The following is a 21023-nucleotide window of genomic DNA, read 5'->3' as shown; positions in this document are numbered from 1 at the left end:
ATTGATTATTAAAAAGGCTTGGTTGGAAACAGACGCATCCGACCGGGAGGAGGCAGGAAAACAGTGGAGAATTGAGCCACAAAGCAATACTTCCATTCTGTATATAGATTTTAATAAATATTCTACATATTCCACCTTTAATTTTAGTAAAAAGACCAGTAGAGTGTAGAATAGAGAGAGTCCAATGACTGCCCAGAAAGTAGTTAGGAGCACGTTTGAGGTGATTTGTAGTCGATAAATCTGACGGCAGTAACTTCAGACCAGATTTGATTAAAAAAAAATAAAAAAAATTAACAGCAGGTAACGGCAGTCTCCACTTGGTAGGAAGCCATAGATATACACGTACGTGTATGGTAGGAAGTAGGGATGGGCATGATTAATCGATGATCGATTATTGATCGTTAAGAATTTTATCGATCACGGAAAATTGTTATCGATTTATTAGCAGCGGTCCCCAACCTTTTTATCTCCGCGGACCAGTCACCGGTGGAAAATTTTACCGCGGCGCGGGGGGGGGGGCGGCGGCGGCCGTTCTCTTCAGGGGGGGGGGGGTAGCGTACGTTCTCCTGTTTACATTACATGTAGGCCTACTGTATAAACAGGACTACACGTTCACATAGCCTAGTTTTCTCTTACGTTTACGTTCTTTGTTACAACTCACCATAATATAGTATCACAATAATAATATCAGTCATCCGGGGGTGATGCTCCGTCTGTCATCTCGGTTCCTGTCTACTCTGTCATCTCGTTTTGCTGCTGAAACTGCAGAAAAGTCCGTTTCACAAACATAATATGTTTGTAATGGAAGCAGGTTTTCCGTGCTTTTGTGGCGATCTCAGGATATTCTGCTTAAATCCAGAACGCAGGGAGAGAAGTTTTCTGTGAAGTGATGAAGCGGCAGAGAGCCGGCCGGGTCCCACACACACATTGCGGAGCTTGGAGCAGGTGAATCACCTGTTGCAATGAACCCGTAATTTAAACACGACTCGTGCTTTTTCTTTTAGAACAGCTTTCTTCTTGTTGGAAAGCGTCGGGTCTTCTGTCGTCTCATTATTGAGTTTTTCCCGGCCCGGCGACGTGTGTTTTTCACTCTTTTACGTTTGTGCCTGCCTGTCAATTGCCTGTCAATTGCCTGTCAATTGCGCAGCACTGGGAAGATGCACAAACGGAAGTGGCAACATTTTCAAAATAAAACGACCGGAAGTGTGAAATAGACGAAACAAACAATTTCTTTTTTTTTTTTTCATTTTCATTTCATCTTTCTGCGGCCCGGTACCAAATGATCCACGGACCGGTACCGGTCCGCGGCCCGGTGGTTGGGGACCACTGATGTAGAGGGCAGAGGTTGTCATGGAGAAATAAACAACGGGTTTATTTTTTCATAACAACCAATAAACTCCATATAAGTATTATTATACAGGCCTATAATTATTATTACATGGTTCTGTAAGTTACAAGCTACAAGTCATTTATCTAACATCACAATTAGTCCGACGCTGTTTAACGACGGTTAAAATGAAACTGAAGGTAAATATCCTGCATAGTTTGTTTCTCTTTTCTGTACCGTGCTGATCAGAGCGCCGCTCCGCGGTGTGTTGGCCACAGAAAAAAACAATAAAACACACGCTTTCACAGTTTGAAAGTGCTTGTGATTTTTTTTGTACGAGTGCACGAGAGCCAGGCAGCGCAACGGTGCTTTTTTTTTTTAACCTAAATGATGACCGTCCCTACAGGTGAAGCACAAGCACACAGACGTCCGTGTACATTGTTGTCTGACCTTCTTCCTTCACGGGGACTGCCCTGGATTAAATCTGTGACGTAAATCGAACAGTCCTAAAACTGTGGTCCTAGAACTGCAGTTACTCCGGTACTGCAGCTTCACCCTGTTTTCTCTCTATGTGACTGTTTAACCTGCTTCCTGTTGCTTCAGCTGTTGGACTTTGATTTTCTAAACTTGTTCTTTCTGAAGCTTCTTCAGCTCTGAACAGATGATGAGACACTGAACGTTGTCAACAAGGAGCTTTGTCCTCAACTCACTGCTTTTATTCTTTATTCAGATTGAAGAGCTGCAGGTTGTCAGAGATCAGCTGTTCTTCTCTGGTCTCAGCTCTGAAGTCCAACCCCTCCCACCTGAGACACCTGGACCTGAGCTTCAACAACCTGCAGGATTCAAGAATTAAGTATCTGTGAGTGGTTTTCTGGAGAGTCCAGACTGTAGACTGGAGACTCTGGGGTCAGTTCAGAGAGAGAGAGAGGGAGAGAGAGAGAGATCAGGACACATTGATCAATTATTATTCATCTTCTTTTATTCTTTATTCAGATTGCAGAGGTGCAGGTTGTCAGAGATCAGCTGTTCTTCTCTGGTCTCAGCTCTGAAGTCCAACCCCTCCCACCTGAGAGAACTGGACCTGAGGGACAACTGGAACCTGAGTTCTTCTTCTTCAGCTCTGCAGCAGCTTCGTGATCTTGTGGAGAGTCCAGACTTTCGACTGGAGACTCTGCTGTGAGTCTGATCTGTAGCTGTTTCCACAGCTGATGACTGTGGGAGTAAAATAAAATGTAAAGTGTAAAGTGCAGCAGGTGAACCTGCCAGTATGTGACATCACATATGACATCATATGTGACGTCACAGACACAGAAAACGCTGCAGCAGCTTCAATGTGTCAATCATCAGTGATCCAGTTACAGGTAAAGGTGTTGAGTCAAACAGGAACAATGAGGTTCACCTGTCACTCTACTGAGTCTGTAGAAAACTCCTTGTTCACCAGAATCAATATGAACCATCAGCTGTTCTTGTTCTGACTCAACTGATCAGCAGATTCAGTCAATACATGATCAATACAAGTTTCTCTATCAAATGTCAACAGCCAATCAGAAGCTAAAACACACTGAAGAGTTGGACTCATCACCTCCCTAAACCTTCTCCTTCTTCTCCTCTACAGGCCACGATGAGAGAGTGAGGTGTGTGTGTGTGTGTGTGTGTGTGTCCAGTCCACCATCGTCCCTGACAGATCATCATCAGTGAGTCTGGACTTAGAGCTCATCAACATCGTCTCCGGTTCCTCTTCAGTGTCACAGCTGCAGCTCAGGAGGAACTTCCTGTTTGGGGGAATTTCACAATAAAACGACTTTGACTGTGAAGACGGTTGACGTCTCGTGGTCTTCATGTTCTTGTCCAGAGGGAATACAAGGTTCTTCTCCTCCATGTCTTCATGACAGTGGTGTCCATCACAGAGCTGAGTCAGCAGCTCTCACTGCTTCATTCACCACCATGGTTTCACATTCACTTCCTGTTCTCCTCCTGACTCCGCCCCCTGAGTTTTAACGTGTCCAGACTCTTTATCAATTAACTGTCGGTTGTATTGATTATTAATCGTCTTTGTGCTGCAGCTTCTCTCCATCTTAGTTTATATACATATCCAGGTTGATTCTGTTGTGTCCGTCCAAATGTTTTCAGAACCATCTGGCTCTGAATGTGACACAAATACAGTGCGTCTATTATGTCTGGTCTCCATGGTGATTGTAGAAGTGAAAGTCTGACAGAAACATCCAATGTCATTTGTTAATTTAATGTGACCTCACTTTGACTTCAGCAAAGGAAGGGACAGAAACTGTCTGTGTAGATGTCCTACACTGAACAGGCTGCTCTGTTTTACATGGGACAGTGAAGGGATCACACTTAAACAACTCGCCCAGCAGGAGAAGTCAGTGGTCCACATGTTCATGTTCCATTGAACTAACCTAATAGGCATTTACTCCTTAACAAGGTTAAGGAAACTTCCTTTAAAATCATTAATCACTGTTATCCTGTCAAATCTTTTATAGTTAGATTTAACAAGGACATTGCTGTATCTTGCACTTTTTGTAACCTACACTAAGAGACTGTCTTCCATCTATTCTGGTGATTACACTCAGAGTTTATGGTAGGGCTTCAGTTGTTTTATATTGGACCACATTTATAATGCTTTTGTACTTTGCTTTATGATGTAATATTTGGTTTGTCAAACTATAGGAGAGTTTGATAACGATTTTTTCCCCTCTATTTTATCATATTCCTGTTTTATATCCACAAATGTAAAGTATTAAAAGTAAAACCCTCTTTCTGTGTCTTTAAAAAAGAGATCAATTCCTATATTAAATAAATAATTTTAAAAATAACTTTGCAACACAAACACTATAAAGACGATAAATGTGTGCTCCAAATGTAATGTTTTTCTATCAGCTTAATATAGTTTTTTTCATACCCTTGGCATTATATATATTTATGTGTAATTTGTTCTTTTCCTTGATGTTGTTCTGTGATTTCCCATTATTTAAGAACAAATAAAGTTTATTAATAAAAAAAACAAGTCCAGTGAACTCATCGTCATGTTGGAGAAACCAGTGTGAGTGATCTGAGACAACCATTCCTCTTTTTTCACCTTTCACCCTCTTTTTTCTAAACAGCTTTATCCTTACTTTCAGTTAACTGGTGTTCAGTTTGCCTTACTGAAAATAAAAGCTTTTCCTTATTTATCAGGCTTTTTGGAAGAAGTCATAGTGAGATGGCTTCAATACCAGTATCATCAACCTAATTCTTATTATGAAATCCAAAATCAACTGTTGTGGTACAACAGTAATATTGTGACTAACTTCCATCCTCCTCCTGATGCTCCGTTTCATCTTAGACTTAGACTTGATTCGTCCCAGAAGGGAAATTTGTTTCCACTCGGCTGTACATTTACATGAAGGACATTATACAAATAAACACACAGAGCAGCAAAACAGAACATCACACCATTAGCACACAAAAGCAGACTTATCACGAACAGTGTATGGCACAAACGTTGACTGTGACGGACAAGAGAGAGGAGGAGAATGTCAACGGGTCTATTGTTTACGGTGGCTATGACTGCAGGGATTTAACTCTGTCCCATGCGAGTCTTTCTGAGTTTAAGTGACCGATACCTACGACCTGGGGGTAGTGGCATGAGGTATTGACTGAGTTGGTGTGTATTGTCCTGTTCTATTGAGATTGCAAAGTGTCTTATGGGTCTATTGTTCAGTTCTGTGAGGTTGGGTGTGGGACGGCCTGTGATTTTGGAGGCGAGGTGCGTGATGCGTGTTAATTAGGTCTGGTTGGTGACTGAAATCTTGGTGTAGGAGCAGATGGAGCAGTAGAGGAGGACTGGCTCTTATCAAGTAGGTGGAGTGCTTTGAGTTTTCTGAGCACGGACGGGAACGAGTAGAACGAGTCAGCGCTGTCGCAGCAGAGCGTGCGCCATCTTGGTTGCTTCTCTTGATCTTCAGCATCTTCATCAGGTCCACAGGTGTGAACACACTGATCTGATTGGTCACACCGCCCACACCTGTCCTGATTTTCCCAGCATGCACAGCGACAGCAGGTACAGCATCTCTCCGGCCTTCACGCTGCAGTGGATGGGCCGAGCTCTCCGGTACTGAGGGTGTCGCTCCAGGTCGGGGTCCAGAGGATCCAGAGGGATCCACGGGACCGGGAGGGGGGTTGGGGGTTAAACAGTTTAAACTGTTCCATTCCAAGCATCCTTGGATTGATAACACGTTTTGAGAGAATGTTGTGCGTCTAAATTGTACCTCCACAGTCCCCTCTTGTGGTAGCTCTGGTCCCTTTTCTACTTTATCTCTCTGTCACTTTCAACTAGGGGAGGGAACGGAGGAAATGAAACAGTTAAGCGCCATTTTAGAGTGAACGGAGCAGAAGGAGGGAAACTGAAGCCTGAGACAAGTGAGTGTTAACACAAAATTATTATTATTATTATTATTATTATTGTAGTTGTTGTTGTTTAAGTGTCAGACAGAGTTTGTCTGTATGGACTGTGGAGCCAAACAGCTGCTCAGCCCAAAAACTCGGCTGAAGACAAAAGTTGACCACACCTTTGCTGCAAGGCAAGGCAATTTCATTTGTATAGCCCGTTTTTACAAACAGTTTGTCTCAAAGGGCTTTACATGGCATCGTAACAACATCCTCTGTCCTTAGACCCTCACAGCGACTGAGGAAAAACTCCATAGAAAACCCTTTTAACAGGGAAAAATTGGAGAAACCTAAACAACAGAGGAGGGATTCCTCACCCAGGACGGGCAGACGTGCAATAGATGTTGTTACAGACAAGAAAACAGTTTATAGTTTATGACACAGAATGTGGGAAACATGATGCATCTGGTATTTAGAGTCAATAGAGTCTTAAAATCTTCCCTAAAAACACACTTTTTCTCCCTGGCATTCGGTTGGGTTGACTCATTTACTTACTCATTTGTATTTTATTTGTTTATTTATAGTTTGCATTCTATTGCACTTTACTTATGTATTTTATAGTATTTAAATAATGGTATGTTCTTAGTGATCTGTACAGCACTTTGGTCAACTTCGGTTCTTTTGAAAGCGCTCTGTAAATAAAGTTTGAGTTGACTGTGGAGGGAAGAAGAGTCAGGCGTAGTCCGTACAGACCATAGACTGTATAAAGAATGGACGTAGCACCCGTGACGTCACCCATTGGTTTGGGGGAGTCTGTTTTGTGCCGCTACTACGGGGGTTTGAACTGCACCATGTTGGATTCTACTTGCCATATTTGGAGTGGTGCGGCGGTTAGCCGGCCGAGGGCCCGCCCACTGGCCTCGAAGCAGCAGTCTCCGGACCTGTCACTCAACGTTTCCGCGCCCTAATTGGCCAGAATTTTAAACCTAATAACAATAAAACTGTAGAGTTTTAAAAAAAGTCACCCCCCTCAGAGTGTGTGCGGGGGTATAAACTATCGGTTGAGACCAAAAAACGTAATGGTACCAGGCTTTGATCATGTTTATTGAGGATGTTAAGTCGGTGATTTTAACATTGGGGTCTATGGAGAATGCTCCCTTCTGGTACCAGCCCCCAGAGGAAGAAGTGAGCTTCACTTCTCAGACCAACAACTGCCCCCTTGGTACAGACGTCAGCACATTGTCTCAGTTTGACCTCGACACAACTTCTTCAGATTCAGAACAAACATCAACTTGAACTGAACGATGGCCTGAGAAGACTCCAGAGGTCAAAGGTCATTGTAGTTGACACAAGATTAAACTTGTTGTCTTGATTCTGTGTGTGTTTGTGTGTGTGTGTGTGTGTGTGTGTGTGTGTGTGTGTGTGTGTGTGTGTGTGTGTGTGTCAGGTTTCATTGGTCCATACAGGTCTATAATACCAGGAGTTACCCAGCAGGTGGAGCCAGTCAACTGTGTAAGGAGACTTCCTCTCTGCAACTACCACTTAAAACTGAACAATGATTTCCTGTAAACACAGAAGGAGGAAATAAAACAGTTCAGACACCATTTCAGAATGAACGGAGCAGAAGGAGAGAAAGTGGGTCAGAGACAAGTGAGTGTTAACACAATGTCGTTGTTGTTGTTGTTGAAGCATCAGAGTCAGTTTGTCTCTGTGGACTGTGGAGGGAAGAAGAGTCAGACGTAGTCCGTACAGACGTCAGCACATTGTCTCAGTTTCACCTCGACACAACTTCTTCAGATTCAGAACAAACATCGACTTGAACTCAAGGACCTGAGAAAACTTCAGAGGTCAAAGGTCAAAGTTCGTGGTGACTGGATAAACATGGATCTAATGTGAATTTTATTTATTTATTTATTTAAAAGGGACAATACACATTAATGAACATTCTTACATGTGCACAAATGTAAATGCGTCAGAGTTAGCAACTTGCTAATTTGCATCCGTAGTCCCTTGGCAGGTAACACACAAACAGACAGAAATACACAAGAATTATACAGTGGTTCACAATCATATACACAGTCATACCTATACATAAAGTGCATGTGATCTGTAAAGTGCCTGGTATAAAGTGCCAGTTTCTAAAGTGCAAGTGCAAGTTTAAATAGGTAAAGTGCAAGTCTAAATGGATGGATCCAGAATGTGATGGCCCGTACCCGCCACCTGGGGTGGACCAAGACATTGGAGACAGTAGCAGCAGTTATATAAGTGCCATTCACACACATACTTACAGAGATAAATTGCAATATAGAAAAATAAGATAAATGCAGTGCATGCATACATACGTATATGTAGGCATGCACTGCACAACAACAAGAAAACCAGACGAATGACCACACAGAAAAACAAGGCAAGTGCAGTGCACGCATACATACGTAGGCGCGCACTGCACAACAAAACAAAAATCATGACAGCCAAAAGTATAGAGTAAGGCGGACGGACACCGAGCACGGTGCATGTGTCGCGCTCCGCGAAGGTCCCGCCTAGTCATGATTACAGACTTGGTTTGTTTTAAGCCAGTTTTTTGAGGTGGACCTTGAAAGTGTTATAAGTGGTGCTTTCCCTTATTGTGCACGGTACATTATTCCAAATATTACAACCCTTAACCGATAGAACAGATTGACCAAAAGTTGTGCGTCTGAGAGGTACCTCGCAGTCTCCTGTGGCGGTGGCTCTGGTGGTTCTGCCACTGGTAACTTTACATTTTATATATTCTTTCAACAGAGGAGGTGCAAGTCCATTGAGTGTTTTATAAACAGCACAAGCATACTTAAAAACTTTAAGATTTTCGAAACTTAGGAGGTTGTGTTTCTCAAGGATATGACAATGGTGAAAGGAGATTGGTTTTCTGTCAAAATTTTTTAGTGCCCTTTTATATAATGATTCTATTGGTTTGACTATGGTTACCCCAGTGAGGGACCAGTTAGTAAAACAATATTCAATATGGGAAAAAATCATCGCATGCAAAAACATTCTAGCTGCATCTACTGTCAGCGAGTGGGACTCTGAGTGGTGGAGGTCAACAACTGTGAGACAGTGATGATAGTTTGTCCTCAGTGTATTTGGGTGTGACAGGTGATCAGACTGTGTGTGTTTCTGGTTTCCCTCTCAGACCGACTGAAGTCCTGAAGATGAGTGTTAATGTGGAGGACGAGGAGGACGGACCAGAGTCTCCAGAATCCATCTGTCTGAGTGACCTGTCCAAAGAAGATCCTCCATTGTCCAGTCGTGAACCTGGACCTGGACCTGGACCTGGACCTGGACCTGGACCTGGACCTAGACCTGGACCTGGACCTGGATCAATCAGTCTGTCCGTGAAGAGTGACTGGTCCAAAGAGCTTAATCCAGACTTCAGTCTTGGACCTGGACCTGGACCTGGACCTGGACCTGGACCTGGACCTGGACCAGGACCTAGACCTGGACCTGGATCAATCAGTCTGTCCGTGAAGAGTGACTGGTCCAAAGAGCTTAATCCAGACTTCAGTCTTGGACCTGGACCTGGACCTGGACCTGGACCTGGACCTGGACCTGGACCTGGACGTAGACCTGGACCTGGATCAATCAGTCTGTCCGTGAAGAGTGACTGGTCCAAAGAGCTTAATCCAGACTTCAGTCTTGGACCTGGACCTGGACCTGGACCTGGACCTCCAGAGTCACGGTAAGAGATGGTTTCTACTGTAAACTGAGCTGAAGATGATTCAGTCATTAGACTCATGTGAAGGAAACAGAGAGAAACCAGGAACCAGATCCATCAGACTCTGAAGGTTCACAACAAACCTCAGAGACAGAAACATGCACACACTCTGTCAGGCAGCCAATCAGTGCTCAGATGTGGAGCTGTGACATGTTGTTGATCCAGAAATGTCTTGACAGGAGGAAGAGGAGTGGTGTCTCTGTGGACCAGCAGCTGTCCTGCTGTGGTCTCTGTCAGGACGTCCTGAAGGATCCAGTCTCCACCAGCTGTGGACACTGGTTCTGCAGACAGTGCTTCACCTCAGACTGGGACCAGTCTGGTTCTTCAGGACCCCCCTCCTGTCCCCACTGTGGAAAAAGACCCAGAACCAGAGGTGAGCTGCAGACAGCCAATCAGAGCAGCTGTGGACAAAGTGAGACTGAACATCTGTCTGCTGATGTGGTCATTTGTTGTTTTCTCCAGAGTCATTGTTCCATCACACAGCACTGACATTTAAGATGATGATTCAAACCTTCTCTTTGTTGTCTGTAGTTTTTCTGTAGCTGATGAAAATAATCTGATCAGATTGTCAGACTCTCTGTCTTCAGTCTGACTCTGTCTCTTGTCTCTCAGCAGATCGTGGTCTGCAGGAGGTTTTAGATCAACATAAGATCAGTCTGAGGAGCAGATGTGAACGAGTGACTGAAGGAACTGAGGGAACAGGAAGTGGAGCCCTCCTCAACAGGATCTACACTGAGCTCTACATCACAGAGGGACAGAGTGAAGAGGTTAATACCCAACATGAGGTGAGACAGCTGGAGACAACGTCCAAGAAGAAGACCCTCCATGACACTCCAATCAAGTGCAACGACATCTTTAAAGACTTACCTGTCCAACAGAGAGAGGACGTCTCTACGGTCTCACCTGTCCAACAGAGAGAGGACGTCTCTACGGTCTCACCTGTCCAACGGAGAGAGGACGTCTCTACGGTCTTACCTGTCCAACAGAGAGAGGACGTCTCTACAGTCTCACCTGTCCAACAGAGACCCATCAGGGTGGTTCTGACCAACGGCGTCGCTGGTGTTGGAAAAACCTTCTCGGTGCAGAAGTTCACTCTGGACTGGGCCGAGGGCTTGGAGAACCAAGATGTCAGTCTGCTGGTTCTGCTTTCGTTCAGGGAGCTGAACCTGATCAGAGATCAGCGGTTGAGTCTTCTCAGGCTGCTCCATGTTTTCCATCCAACATTACAGAAGGTCACAGCAGAGCAGCTGGCTGTCTGTAAACTTCTCTTCATCTTTGACGGCCTGGATGAAAGCCGACTGTCACTGGACTTCAACAACAGGGAGGTTGTGTCTGATGTCACACAGACGTCATCAGTCAACGTGCTGCTGACAAACCTCATCCAGGGGAATCTGCTTCCCTCGGCTCTGGTCTGGATCACCTCCAGACCTGCAGCAGCCAATCAGATCCCTCCTACATGTGTCGACAGGGTAACAGAGGTCCGAGGCTTCACTGACGCCCAGATGGAGGAGTACTTCAGGAGGAGGTCCAGTGATGAAGATCTGTCCAGAAGAATCATCTCACACATCAAGACGTCCAGGAGCCTCCACATCATGTGTCAAGTCCCAGTCTTCTGCTGGATCAGTGCTACAGTTCTGGAGCACATGTTGACCACAGACCAGAGAGGAGAGCTGCCCAAGACCACGACGGACCTGTTCTCACACTTCCTGCTGGTCCAGACTAAGAGGAAGAAGAACAAGTACGGTGAAGGACATGAGACGAGTCCACAGGAGCTGACGGAGGCCGACAGGGAAGTTCTTCTGAAGCTGGGGAGGCTGGCGTTTGACCAGCTGGAGGAAGGAAACATCATGTTCTACCAAGAAGACCTGGAGCAGTGTGGTCTGGATGTCACAGAGGCCTCGGTGAACTCAGGACTCTGTACTGAGATCTTCAAAAGAGAGAGTGTGATCTTCCAGAAAACAGTCTACTGCTTTGTTCATCTGAGTGTTCAGGAGTTTCTGGCTGCAGTCTACATGTTCCACTGTTTCACCAACAGGAACACACAGGTCCTCAACAAGTTCCTGGGAAAACAACATGATGATTTAACCCTGGATGACTTCCTGAAGAGAGCCTTGGAGAAATCCCTCCTCAGTAGAAACGGTCACCTGGACCTGTTTGTTCGCTTCCTTCATGGCCTCTCTCTGGAGTCCAACCAGAGGCTGTTAGGAGGTCTGCTGGGTCAGACAGACAACAGTCCAGGAACCATCCAGAGAACCATCAACAACCTGAAGAAGATGAGGAAGAGAAACATCTCTCCTGACAGAAGCATCAACATCTTCCACTGTCTGACGGAGATGAAGGACCAGTCAGTTCACCAGCAGATCCAACAGTTCCTGAAGCCAAAGAGGAGATCAAAGAAGAAACTTTCTTTGATCCAGTGTTCAGCTCTGGCCTACATGCTGCTGATGTCAGAGCAGGTTCTGGACGAGTTTGACCTGTATAAGTACAAGTACAAGACATCATCACCAGAGGGACAACTGAGACTGATCCCAGCTGTGAGGAACTGCAGGAAGGCTCGGTGAGTCCAGACATGATCAATATAATTATTGATCAGTAGTTTGATCAAGTTCAGATAAACACAGTTTTCATTTATTCTCATTAAGAACAGTTGAGTTGTTTTTTCTGGATGTGTAGTAAAAGCTGTGAGCTCCAACATGTGGATTCTTCAGCTCATTATGATCGTTGCTGTTTAATTAATTTATGTTTAATTGACAGTTATTTTGAAGTATTTACAATATTATGACTTTTAGGTTTTATCCCAATCTTCCACCTCAGTGTTTCCAGGTGTTAGTACGACTGCACATGAACCATAGTTTTAACCCTTCAGGGTTCGACAATAACGGTTGCCCGATTGCCCGGGGCAAGTAAAAATTACCGGCAGGCAGGTAGAACCTGCGCGGACTTGCCCGGTCGGGCAAGCACCGACTCAGATTTTATTATTTTTTATTTTCGGACTTTTTATGCATTTATTTTGAAAGGACAGCTGGAGAGGGAGAGAGTGAGAGGGGGGTTGACGCGGAGCAAAGGCACTGTCAGGTGGGATCGAGCTGGGTCGCTGCAGCGGGTGCTCTACCAGGTGAGATAGGCTGTACGTCGCTCGCGGCTCGCCGTATTTAATCGGCGATTTCACCGAGTATTTCACTGACGGTGAGCGGCCTGATGCTGCTTCATTAACGCCGCCGCTGTTTGAGACTCGGGGCAGACGCACGCAACAGTCACCCGTTACCGTTTAGTTACCGACGAGCTAACGTGCCCTTTTTAGGTTATAATCCTGTTGTCAATAAACACACGTGGAGACGGCGCTTCAACCAGGGGTGTGAAACATGCGGCCCGCGGGCCCAACAGTGGGTCCAATCCGGCCCTCAGCAAGTGTGAAAATTTTAAATTGCACATATTTTTATCAAGAAATTTCAGGTGGTTCATAATATGTTTTGTAAAAGGATAGTTCATTAACTGTAAACATCTTAATAATGTACTATAACAGAGGAAAAATAAAAAATTTTAAAATATAGGCTATCATGCTATTGTTTTACTGGTTAGGCCTACTTGAGATCAAATTGTGCTGTTTGTTACCCCTAAACTAAATTGAGTTTGACACACATGATTGGCTGTTTGCCTGTCACTGTTGTTTCAATGTCCCACATCCTTGAGTTTTACAGGGGCAACTCAATAAACTAGAGTAACATGGAAAAGTCTAGGCTATTTCCAGTAGTTCAAGTCAAATGGCCCCAACCAAGTATTGAGAGCATATAGATGGACATGAACATTTTCATATTAAAAATTATTTTTTAAATTGGTCTTTTCTAATATATATATATTTTTTTTAGATACTGCATTAATACTGAAGCTAAATTGTCCACTGCAGCATGTGAATGCAATGAAAAGAATAAAATCTGATTGGAGGAGCCAGCTATCTGTTAAAATGTTGTCCAGGTTAATGTTTTTAGCCGTTAAAAGGCCCTTCAGTTCAATATTTCAACTGTGATCGGGCATTAAACAGGTGGCTCACCTGTTCAGATAGGGCATGGAGGGTGTAACTGCTACTGGTCAAATAATGTGAAATAGCAGTTAAAGCAGATAACAGCGGCACGGCCGTTTCGGCTAATGCTGTGTTCAAGGCAGGCTTTTGAAACCGTAAGTTACAGCTTCAAGTCACAACTACGACTTGGTAGCGTTCCAGGTAACCCGTAGCTCGTGTTTTTACCATCCTGTTGTCTGTGAAAGTTCCCTATAACGGCCACTCGTAACTTCCGACCCGTGAACTCGTACCAGATCGAACTGGTATGACTTCACAGGAAGGAAAAACACAAAGTACGAGTTTCCTTGAACGCACCATGAGTTAGCAGCCCCCGCCCTTGTCAGGCATCAATTGGTCCTCGTGCTACGTCACCACATTCACGCGCATCCCTTGGCTGCACACACAGCCCTTCATGCCGTTCTCTCCCCTCATTGGATAACACTTGTATCCCACAAGGAAAATTTTCTCCTCGGGTTACAGCAGAGCAGAGTGACGGAGAGACTCGTGTTTAGGCTGAAATACTTCATGTAAGTGATTGCTGACGGAAAATAGGACTATTTAGGACTTATATTAACAAAAACATTCCACTGATATCTGCTTTAATTTTACATGTCTGCAATGATTGCCATTTAAATGCAATTATAGATAATAATAAATACTGCTTTCTGAAGAAAGAAGTGTTGTGTAGTGTTGTGTATAGTCAACAGGAAGGATTTTAGGAAGATATAAGTCATGAGCAAAAGTATGCACCACACAACCAGAAAAAAAAACCTAGGCAGGGCAAGTAAGAATTTAGATGGGGCAAGTAGATTTGAAAAGTACTTGCCCGACAGGGCAAGTGCGAAAAAACCTTAACGTCGGACCCTGCCCTTTAGTGTCTCAGAGGCAGCTGTGTGCAGTCTGATTGGTGTCCTCAGGTGATGTCATCTTCAGACTCCGCCCACACTGACTCAGGTGACAGGTTTGAAGAGCAGGTGAGGAGTTAGACAAAAGTGAAGCCGTTGTCTGTATCTAGGAAGACTGAAGTCCTGATGAACATGGAGGACGTCCATGGACCAAACAATAAAGAGATGATGTAATGAGAGCGAGCCCTCAATGCATCATGGGAAACAGCAGTCTAGGCCCGGAGCAACAGGGCTAAGAGAGGCACTCGTTGTCGTAGCAACAAGAACAATGTCATGTAAAGACAGCATCAAGTTTTATATACCACCACAGTAGCACCAAGTGTGTAATGGCTCATTATTTTCATTGATTGATATTGGTATATTTATGATCCCACAGTGGAGGATCCTGCAGTATTGCAGCAGTACAGTGAACAGCAACAACAGAAGAGAAGTCATCATCTGTCTGTCTGTCCTTGAACACATCACAGAGAGGACTGAGTGTAACCAGTGTGTCCCTGTTCTCACTGTCTGAGACTGTGTTACTGATCTGCTGCTGAACACCAGAGTGATGTTGAAGCAGGAGGAGCTCAGCTCAGTTCACCCACCGGTCTGTCGTAGACACGTCCACTATGACCAGTTCACCCACCGGTCTGTCGTAGACACGGTCCACTATGACCAGTTCACCCACCGATCTGTCGTAGACACGGTCCACTATGACCAGTTCACCCACCGGTCTGTCGTAGACACGGTCCACTATGACCAGTTCTGACCAGTTCACCTCCTGAGCAGGAGGTGGGGGGGGGCTCAGTGTGGTCAGAGCCACTGACAGGTGTGTTACCTAACACCCTTCTACCAGAAAACCAAGAGAGGAGATGAAGCTCAAAATAAAAGCTGACCACAGATCAGCTGAGCTCATTTACAGACACAGACTGAGGCACACTAGGCAGGGAGGGACAACACAACTACACAGACTCACAAAGTGTCACTGAGAGTCAACAGAGCCTCAGACTGAAGCTGTGAGTGATGAGGATCAAAGTGAGAGAAGATGAACTGAAGCTCAGATGTTCATCACATCATCACTTCCTGTCATCAGATGCATCAACTGTTTTTACTGCAGCTTTCATCCCATTTCATTATGACACATTTCATATTTTCTCTCTTCAAAGATTTATTTATTGTAAACTCTCAGAGAGTCACTGTGAAGTCGTGGCCTCAGCTCTGAAGTCCAACCCCTCCCACCTGACACAACTGGATCTGAGTGAAAACGACCTGAGTGACTCATCAGTGGAGCTTCTGTGTGCTGGACTGGAGAGTCCAAACTGTAGACTGGAGACTCTGAGGTGAGTTCACTGACTGGACCTGTTGGACTTTTGTCTGTGTTCAGTTCAGTTTCTGACTCCATGTTACTGCAGCTGGTAGAAGGTGAAGGGTCAGAGGTCACTCAGAGGTCAGTGTGATGATGATGATGATGATGATGATGGTCACATGACCACTCACTTAGTTTCACTTCAAGCTTCTTCAGCTCTGAACGGATGATGAGACACTTAACGCTGTTTGTCCTCAACTCACTGCTTTTATCCTTTATTCAGACTGGAGGGCTGTAGTTTGTCAGAGATCAGCTGTTCTTCTCTGGTCTCAACTCTGAAGTCCAACCCCTCCCACCCGAGACACCTGGACCTGAGCTGGAACGACCTGCAGGATTCAGGAGTGAAGGATCTGAGTGGTTTTCTGGAGAGTCCAGACTGTAGACTGGAGACTCTGGGGTCAGACTTTGTTTTATTTATGTTCTCAGATGAATGTGATGTGAAATTCTATTCTATTTATTGCACCCCGCACTTTCTTTCTTTCTCCTCTCTTTGATATGTTTGCCTTTGTTACTGTTTTAATGTATATTATGTACTGTGTATGGATGTTTTACTTGTACATGGCAGCTGTTACAACTCCCTTACCCAAGAAAAAATTCCCCTTGTGGGACAAATAAAGTTTTTTTGATTTGATTTGATAGCTGTGATATTATAGGCTACTGATCCACACTGAGGGTCGTCATGGTGACGTCTGTATTCTTCTCTGCTTTTAGTCCAGTTAACTACAGAAACACGTGTAATGTGTCAGACAATAACTGATCTATAATCAATAGCTGGTGGCTCCTACTCTTTCCTGAGGCTCTGTGGTGTTTGTAGTGAAACATTAAAAGCCAACATCCCATAATAAGCAGGGGTGTGTGTGCTGGTTTCTCTGTGAAGAAGTCAACAAGGAGCTTTGTCCTCAACTCACTGCTTTTATTCTTTATTCAGATTGAAGAAGTGCAGTTTGTCAGAGATCAGCTGTTCTTCTCTGGGCTCAGCTCTGAAGTCCAACCCCTCTCACCTGAGACACCTGGACCTGAGTGACAACAAGCTGCAGGATTCAGCAGTGAAGCATCTGAGTGGTTTTCTGGAGAGTCCAGACTGTAGACTGGAGACTCTGGGGTCAGTTCACTGACAGTTACTGTTGTAGATCTTATGGGTGTGTGATCTGATCAATCATCAATCATTTCATCTTCTTCTTTTATTCTTTATTCAGATTGAAGAAGTGCAGGTTGTCAAAGATCAGCTGTTCTTCTCTGGTCTCAGCTCTGAAGTCCAACCCCTCCCACCTGAGACACCTGGACCTGAGTGACAACAAGCTGCAGGATTCAGCAGTGAAGGATCTGAGTGGTTTTCTGGAGAGTCCAGACTGTAGACTGGAGACTCTGGGGTCAGTTCACTGACAGTTACTGTTGTAGATCTTAGGGTGTGTGATCTGATCAATCATCAATCATTTCATCTTCTTCTTTTATTCTTTATTCAGATTGAAGAAGTGCAGTTTGTCAGAGATCAGCTGTTCTTCTCTGGTCTCAGCTCTGAAGTCCAACCCCTCCCACCTGAGAGAACTGGACCTGAGGGACAACTGGAACCTGAGTTCTTCTTCTTCAGCTCTGCAGCAGCTTCGTGATCTTGTGAAGAGTTCAGACTTTCGACTGGAGACTCTGCAGTGAGTCTGATCTGTAACTGATTCCACAGCTGATGACTGTGGGAGTAAAATAAAATGTAAAGTGTAAAGTGCAGCAGGTGAACCTGCCAGTATGTGACATCACATATGACATCATATGTGACGTCACAGACACAGAAAACGCTGCAGCAGCTTCAATGTGTCAATCATCAGTGATCCAGTTACAGGTAAAGGTGTTGAGGTTCACCTGTCACTCACCTGAGAGTCTAGAAAACTCCTTGTTCACCAGAATCAATATGAACCATCAGCTGTTCTGTTTCTGTTGGACTCAACTGATCAGCAGATTCAGTCAATACATGATCAATACAAGTTTCTCTATCAAATGTCAACAGCCAATCAGAAGCTGAAACACACTGAAGAGTTGGACTCAAACCTTCTCCTTCTTCTCCTCTACAGGGCATTGTAAGAGAGTGTATGTGTGTGTGTGTGTGTGTGTGTGTGTGTGTGTGTGTGTGTGTGTCTGACAGATCATCATCAGTGAGTCTGGACTTAGAGCTCATCAAGATCGTCTCCGGTTCCTCTTCAGTGTCACAGCTGCAGCTCAGGAGGAACTTCCTGTTTGGGGGAATTTCACAATAAAACGACTTTGACTGTGAAGACGAGTTGGACTCAGACGGTTGACGTCTCGTGGTCTTCATGTTCTTGTCCAGAGGGAATACAAGGTTCTTCTCCTCCATGCAGGGCTTGAAATTAGCGGTCGCCACTCGCCATTTGCGACCCAGATTTCTCTGTGGCGAGACAGATTTTTAACTGTCTCGCCACTTGGCGAGCTAGAAAAAAAGAGACTCCCAATCTGTTTCCAGGGTTTCCCCCAGTGTATTATAAGCTTATAGTCACCTGACAACGTCACAACGTAGTCGCGCATAACGGGACACGTGATGGACATCATGCTTATCAGACCGCTGCTTCACAGCTGACCGAGAGGAACGCACCGAGCCCAGTTAATGTGAGCCGAGCTGCGGCTCCAAAAGGCTCAGTCAGCTGCTGTAGCAGCTGGTAGCTGTAGCTGGTCGCTGTTAGCTGGTCGCTGTTAGCTGTTAGCTGTTAGCACGCCGGAGTCGGTGGTCGGACTATCCGACGGACGGACGGACGGACGGACGGGGGGGTGGGGGGTGGTATTTGAACACTGTACAATCAGCGCGATATAGCGTATTTACGAGCGGCAAAGCGCCAACTGTCCATGCGCCCGTGTCTGTGTGTGTATGTGCGTGCGTGCGCGCGCGCGTGTGTGTGTGTGTGTGTGTGTGTGTGTGTGTGTGTGTGTGTGTGTGTGTGCGTGCGAGAGAGAGAGACGGCAGGTGGACTGACTGGCAGAGATGAGAGTTGGTGAAGCGCTGTTTAAAAATTATTATTATACTGTTCTTCTTTGAGTGGGGTGGGATTGTGGGAGGGATAAAAAAACTGGGGAAAAAACGGAAGAATGGAAGTCTCTATGTCACGTTGTACTGGCATGTTGCTACCTGTGAAATTGCTTCCATTAAAGAAAGTCATCAAAAAAAAAAAATATATATATATATATATATATATATATTTTTTTTTTTCTGTGAGAGCCTGTGGCAGGCTGCCACACATAAACTACTGTTATTCCAGAAAAGTTGAAAGGTCATCGTCTACAGAGCACAATTGATTGAGAAGAACAGGATGACTGTTATATGGTACTACTATGACTGCTATATAACTAGTGACGTTGAAATACAATAGTGAAGCAACTTGTTGGTTTTGGCTAGTAAAAAATCTGTCTGGCGAGTAACTTTTTTGACCTACTAGCCACTTGGCTAGTAGGTCAAAAAGTTAATTTCAAACCCTGCCTCCATGTCTTCATGACAAGGAGAAGTGTCCAGACTCTTTATCAATTAACTGTCGGTTGTATTGATTATTAATCGTCTTTGTGCTGCAGCTTCTCTCCATCTTAGTTTATATACATATCCAGGTTGATTCTGTTGTGTCCGTCCAAATGTTTTCAGAACCATCTGGCTCTGAATGTGACACAAATGCAGTGCGTCTATTATGTCTGGTCTCCATGGTGATTGTAGAAGTGAAAGTCTGACAGAAACATCCGATGTCATTTGTTAATTTAATGTGACCTCACTTTGACTTCAACAAAGGAAGGGACAGAAACTGTCTGTGTGGATGTCCTACACTGAACAGGCTGCTCTGTTTTACATGGGACAGTGAAGGGATCACACTTAAACAACTCGCCCAGCAGGAGAAGTCAGTGGTCCACATGTTCATGTTCCATTGAACTCACCTAACAGGTATTTACTCCTTAACAAGATTAAGGAAACTTCCTTTAAAATCATGAATCACTGTTATCCTGTCAAATCTTTTATAGTTAGATTTAACAAGGACATTGCTGTATCTTGCACTTTTTGTAACCTACACTAAGAGACTGTCTTCCATCTATTCTGGTGATTACACTCAGAGTTTATGGTAAGGCATCAGTTGTTTTATATTGGACCACATTTATAATGCCTTTGTACTTTGCTTTATGATGTAATATTTGGTTTGTCAAACTATAGGAGAGTTTGATAACGATTTTTCCCCCTCTATTTTATCATATTCCTATTTTATATCCACAAATGTAAAGTATTAAAAGTAAAACCCTCTTTCTGTGTCTTTTAAAAAGAGATCAATTCCTATATTAAATCAATAACTTTGCAACACAAACACTATAAAGACGATAAATGTGTGCTCCAAATGTAATGTTTTTCTACCATCTTAATATACAGTTTTTTTTCATACCCTTGGCATTATATATATTTGTGTAATTTGTTCTTTTCCTTCATGTTGTTCTGTGATTTCCCATTATTTAAGAACAAATAAAGTTTATTAATTAAAAAAACAAGTCCAGTGAACTAATCGTCATGTTGGAGAAACCAGTGTGAGATGATCTGAAACAACAATTCCTCTTTTTTCACCTTTCACCCTCTTTTTTCTAAACAACTTTATCTTTACTTTCAGTTAACTGGCTTTCAGCTTGCCTTACTGAAAATAAAAGCTTTTCCTTATTTATCAGGCTTTTTGGAAGAAGTCATAGTGAGTTGGCTTCAATACCAGTATCATCAACCTAATTCTTATTATGAAATCCAAAATCAACTGTTGTGGTACAACAGTAATATTGTGACTAACTTCCATCCTCCTCCTGATGCTCCGTTTCATCTTAGACTTAGACTTTATTCGTCCCAGAAGGGAAATTTGTTTCCACTCGTCCGTACATGAAGGACATTATACAAATAAACACACAGAGCAGCAAAACAGAACATCACACAATTAGCACACAAAAGCAGACTTATCACGAACAGTGTATGGCACAAACGTTGACTGTGACGGACAAGAGAGAGGAGGAGAATGTCAACGGGTCTATTGTTTACGGTGGCTATGACTGCAGGGATTTAACTCTGTCCCATGCGAGCCTTTCTGAGTTTAAGTGACCGATACCTACGACCTGGGGGCAGTGGGATGAGGTGTTGGTTGAGTTGGTGTGTATTGTCCTGTTCTATTGAGATTGCAAAGTGTCTTATGGATCTATTGTTCAGTTCTGTGAGGTTGGGTGTGGGACGACCTGTGATTTTGGAGGCAAGGTGCGTGATG

General features: G+C 44.2%; 1 protein-coding gene across 1 annotated transcript in view; it reads left to right on the top strand.

Moving 5' to 3' along the window:
- Window positions 1-17632, top strand: part of LOC146963156 (uncharacterized) — a 123006-nt gene extending 105374 nt beyond the window's left edge. Inside the window, exons 10-12 of the mRNA XM_085768133.1 lie at window positions 16697-16870; window positions 16965-17138; window positions 17232-17632. Of these exons, the coding sequence (XP_085624259.1) occupies window positions 16697-16870; window positions 16965-17138; window positions 17232-17418 (535 nt within the window). The 3' untranslated portion in view covers window positions 17419-17632. The remainder of the gene's footprint in view (window positions 1-16696; window positions 16871-16964; window positions 17139-17231) is intronic.
- The last annotated feature ends 3391 nt before the right edge of the window (window positions 17633-21023 follow it).

The sequence above is a fragment of the Trachurus japonicus genome, chromosome 22 (assembly GCF_045865225.1).
Source record: "Trachurus japonicus isolate A0001 chromosome 22, Traja_1.0".
Classification (NCBI taxonomy): Eukaryota; Metazoa; Chordata; class Actinopteri; order Carangiformes; family Carangidae; genus Trachurus; species Trachurus japonicus.
Note: the sequence above shows the minus strand (reverse complement) of the source record. Positions and strands in the feature narration are given on the sequence as shown.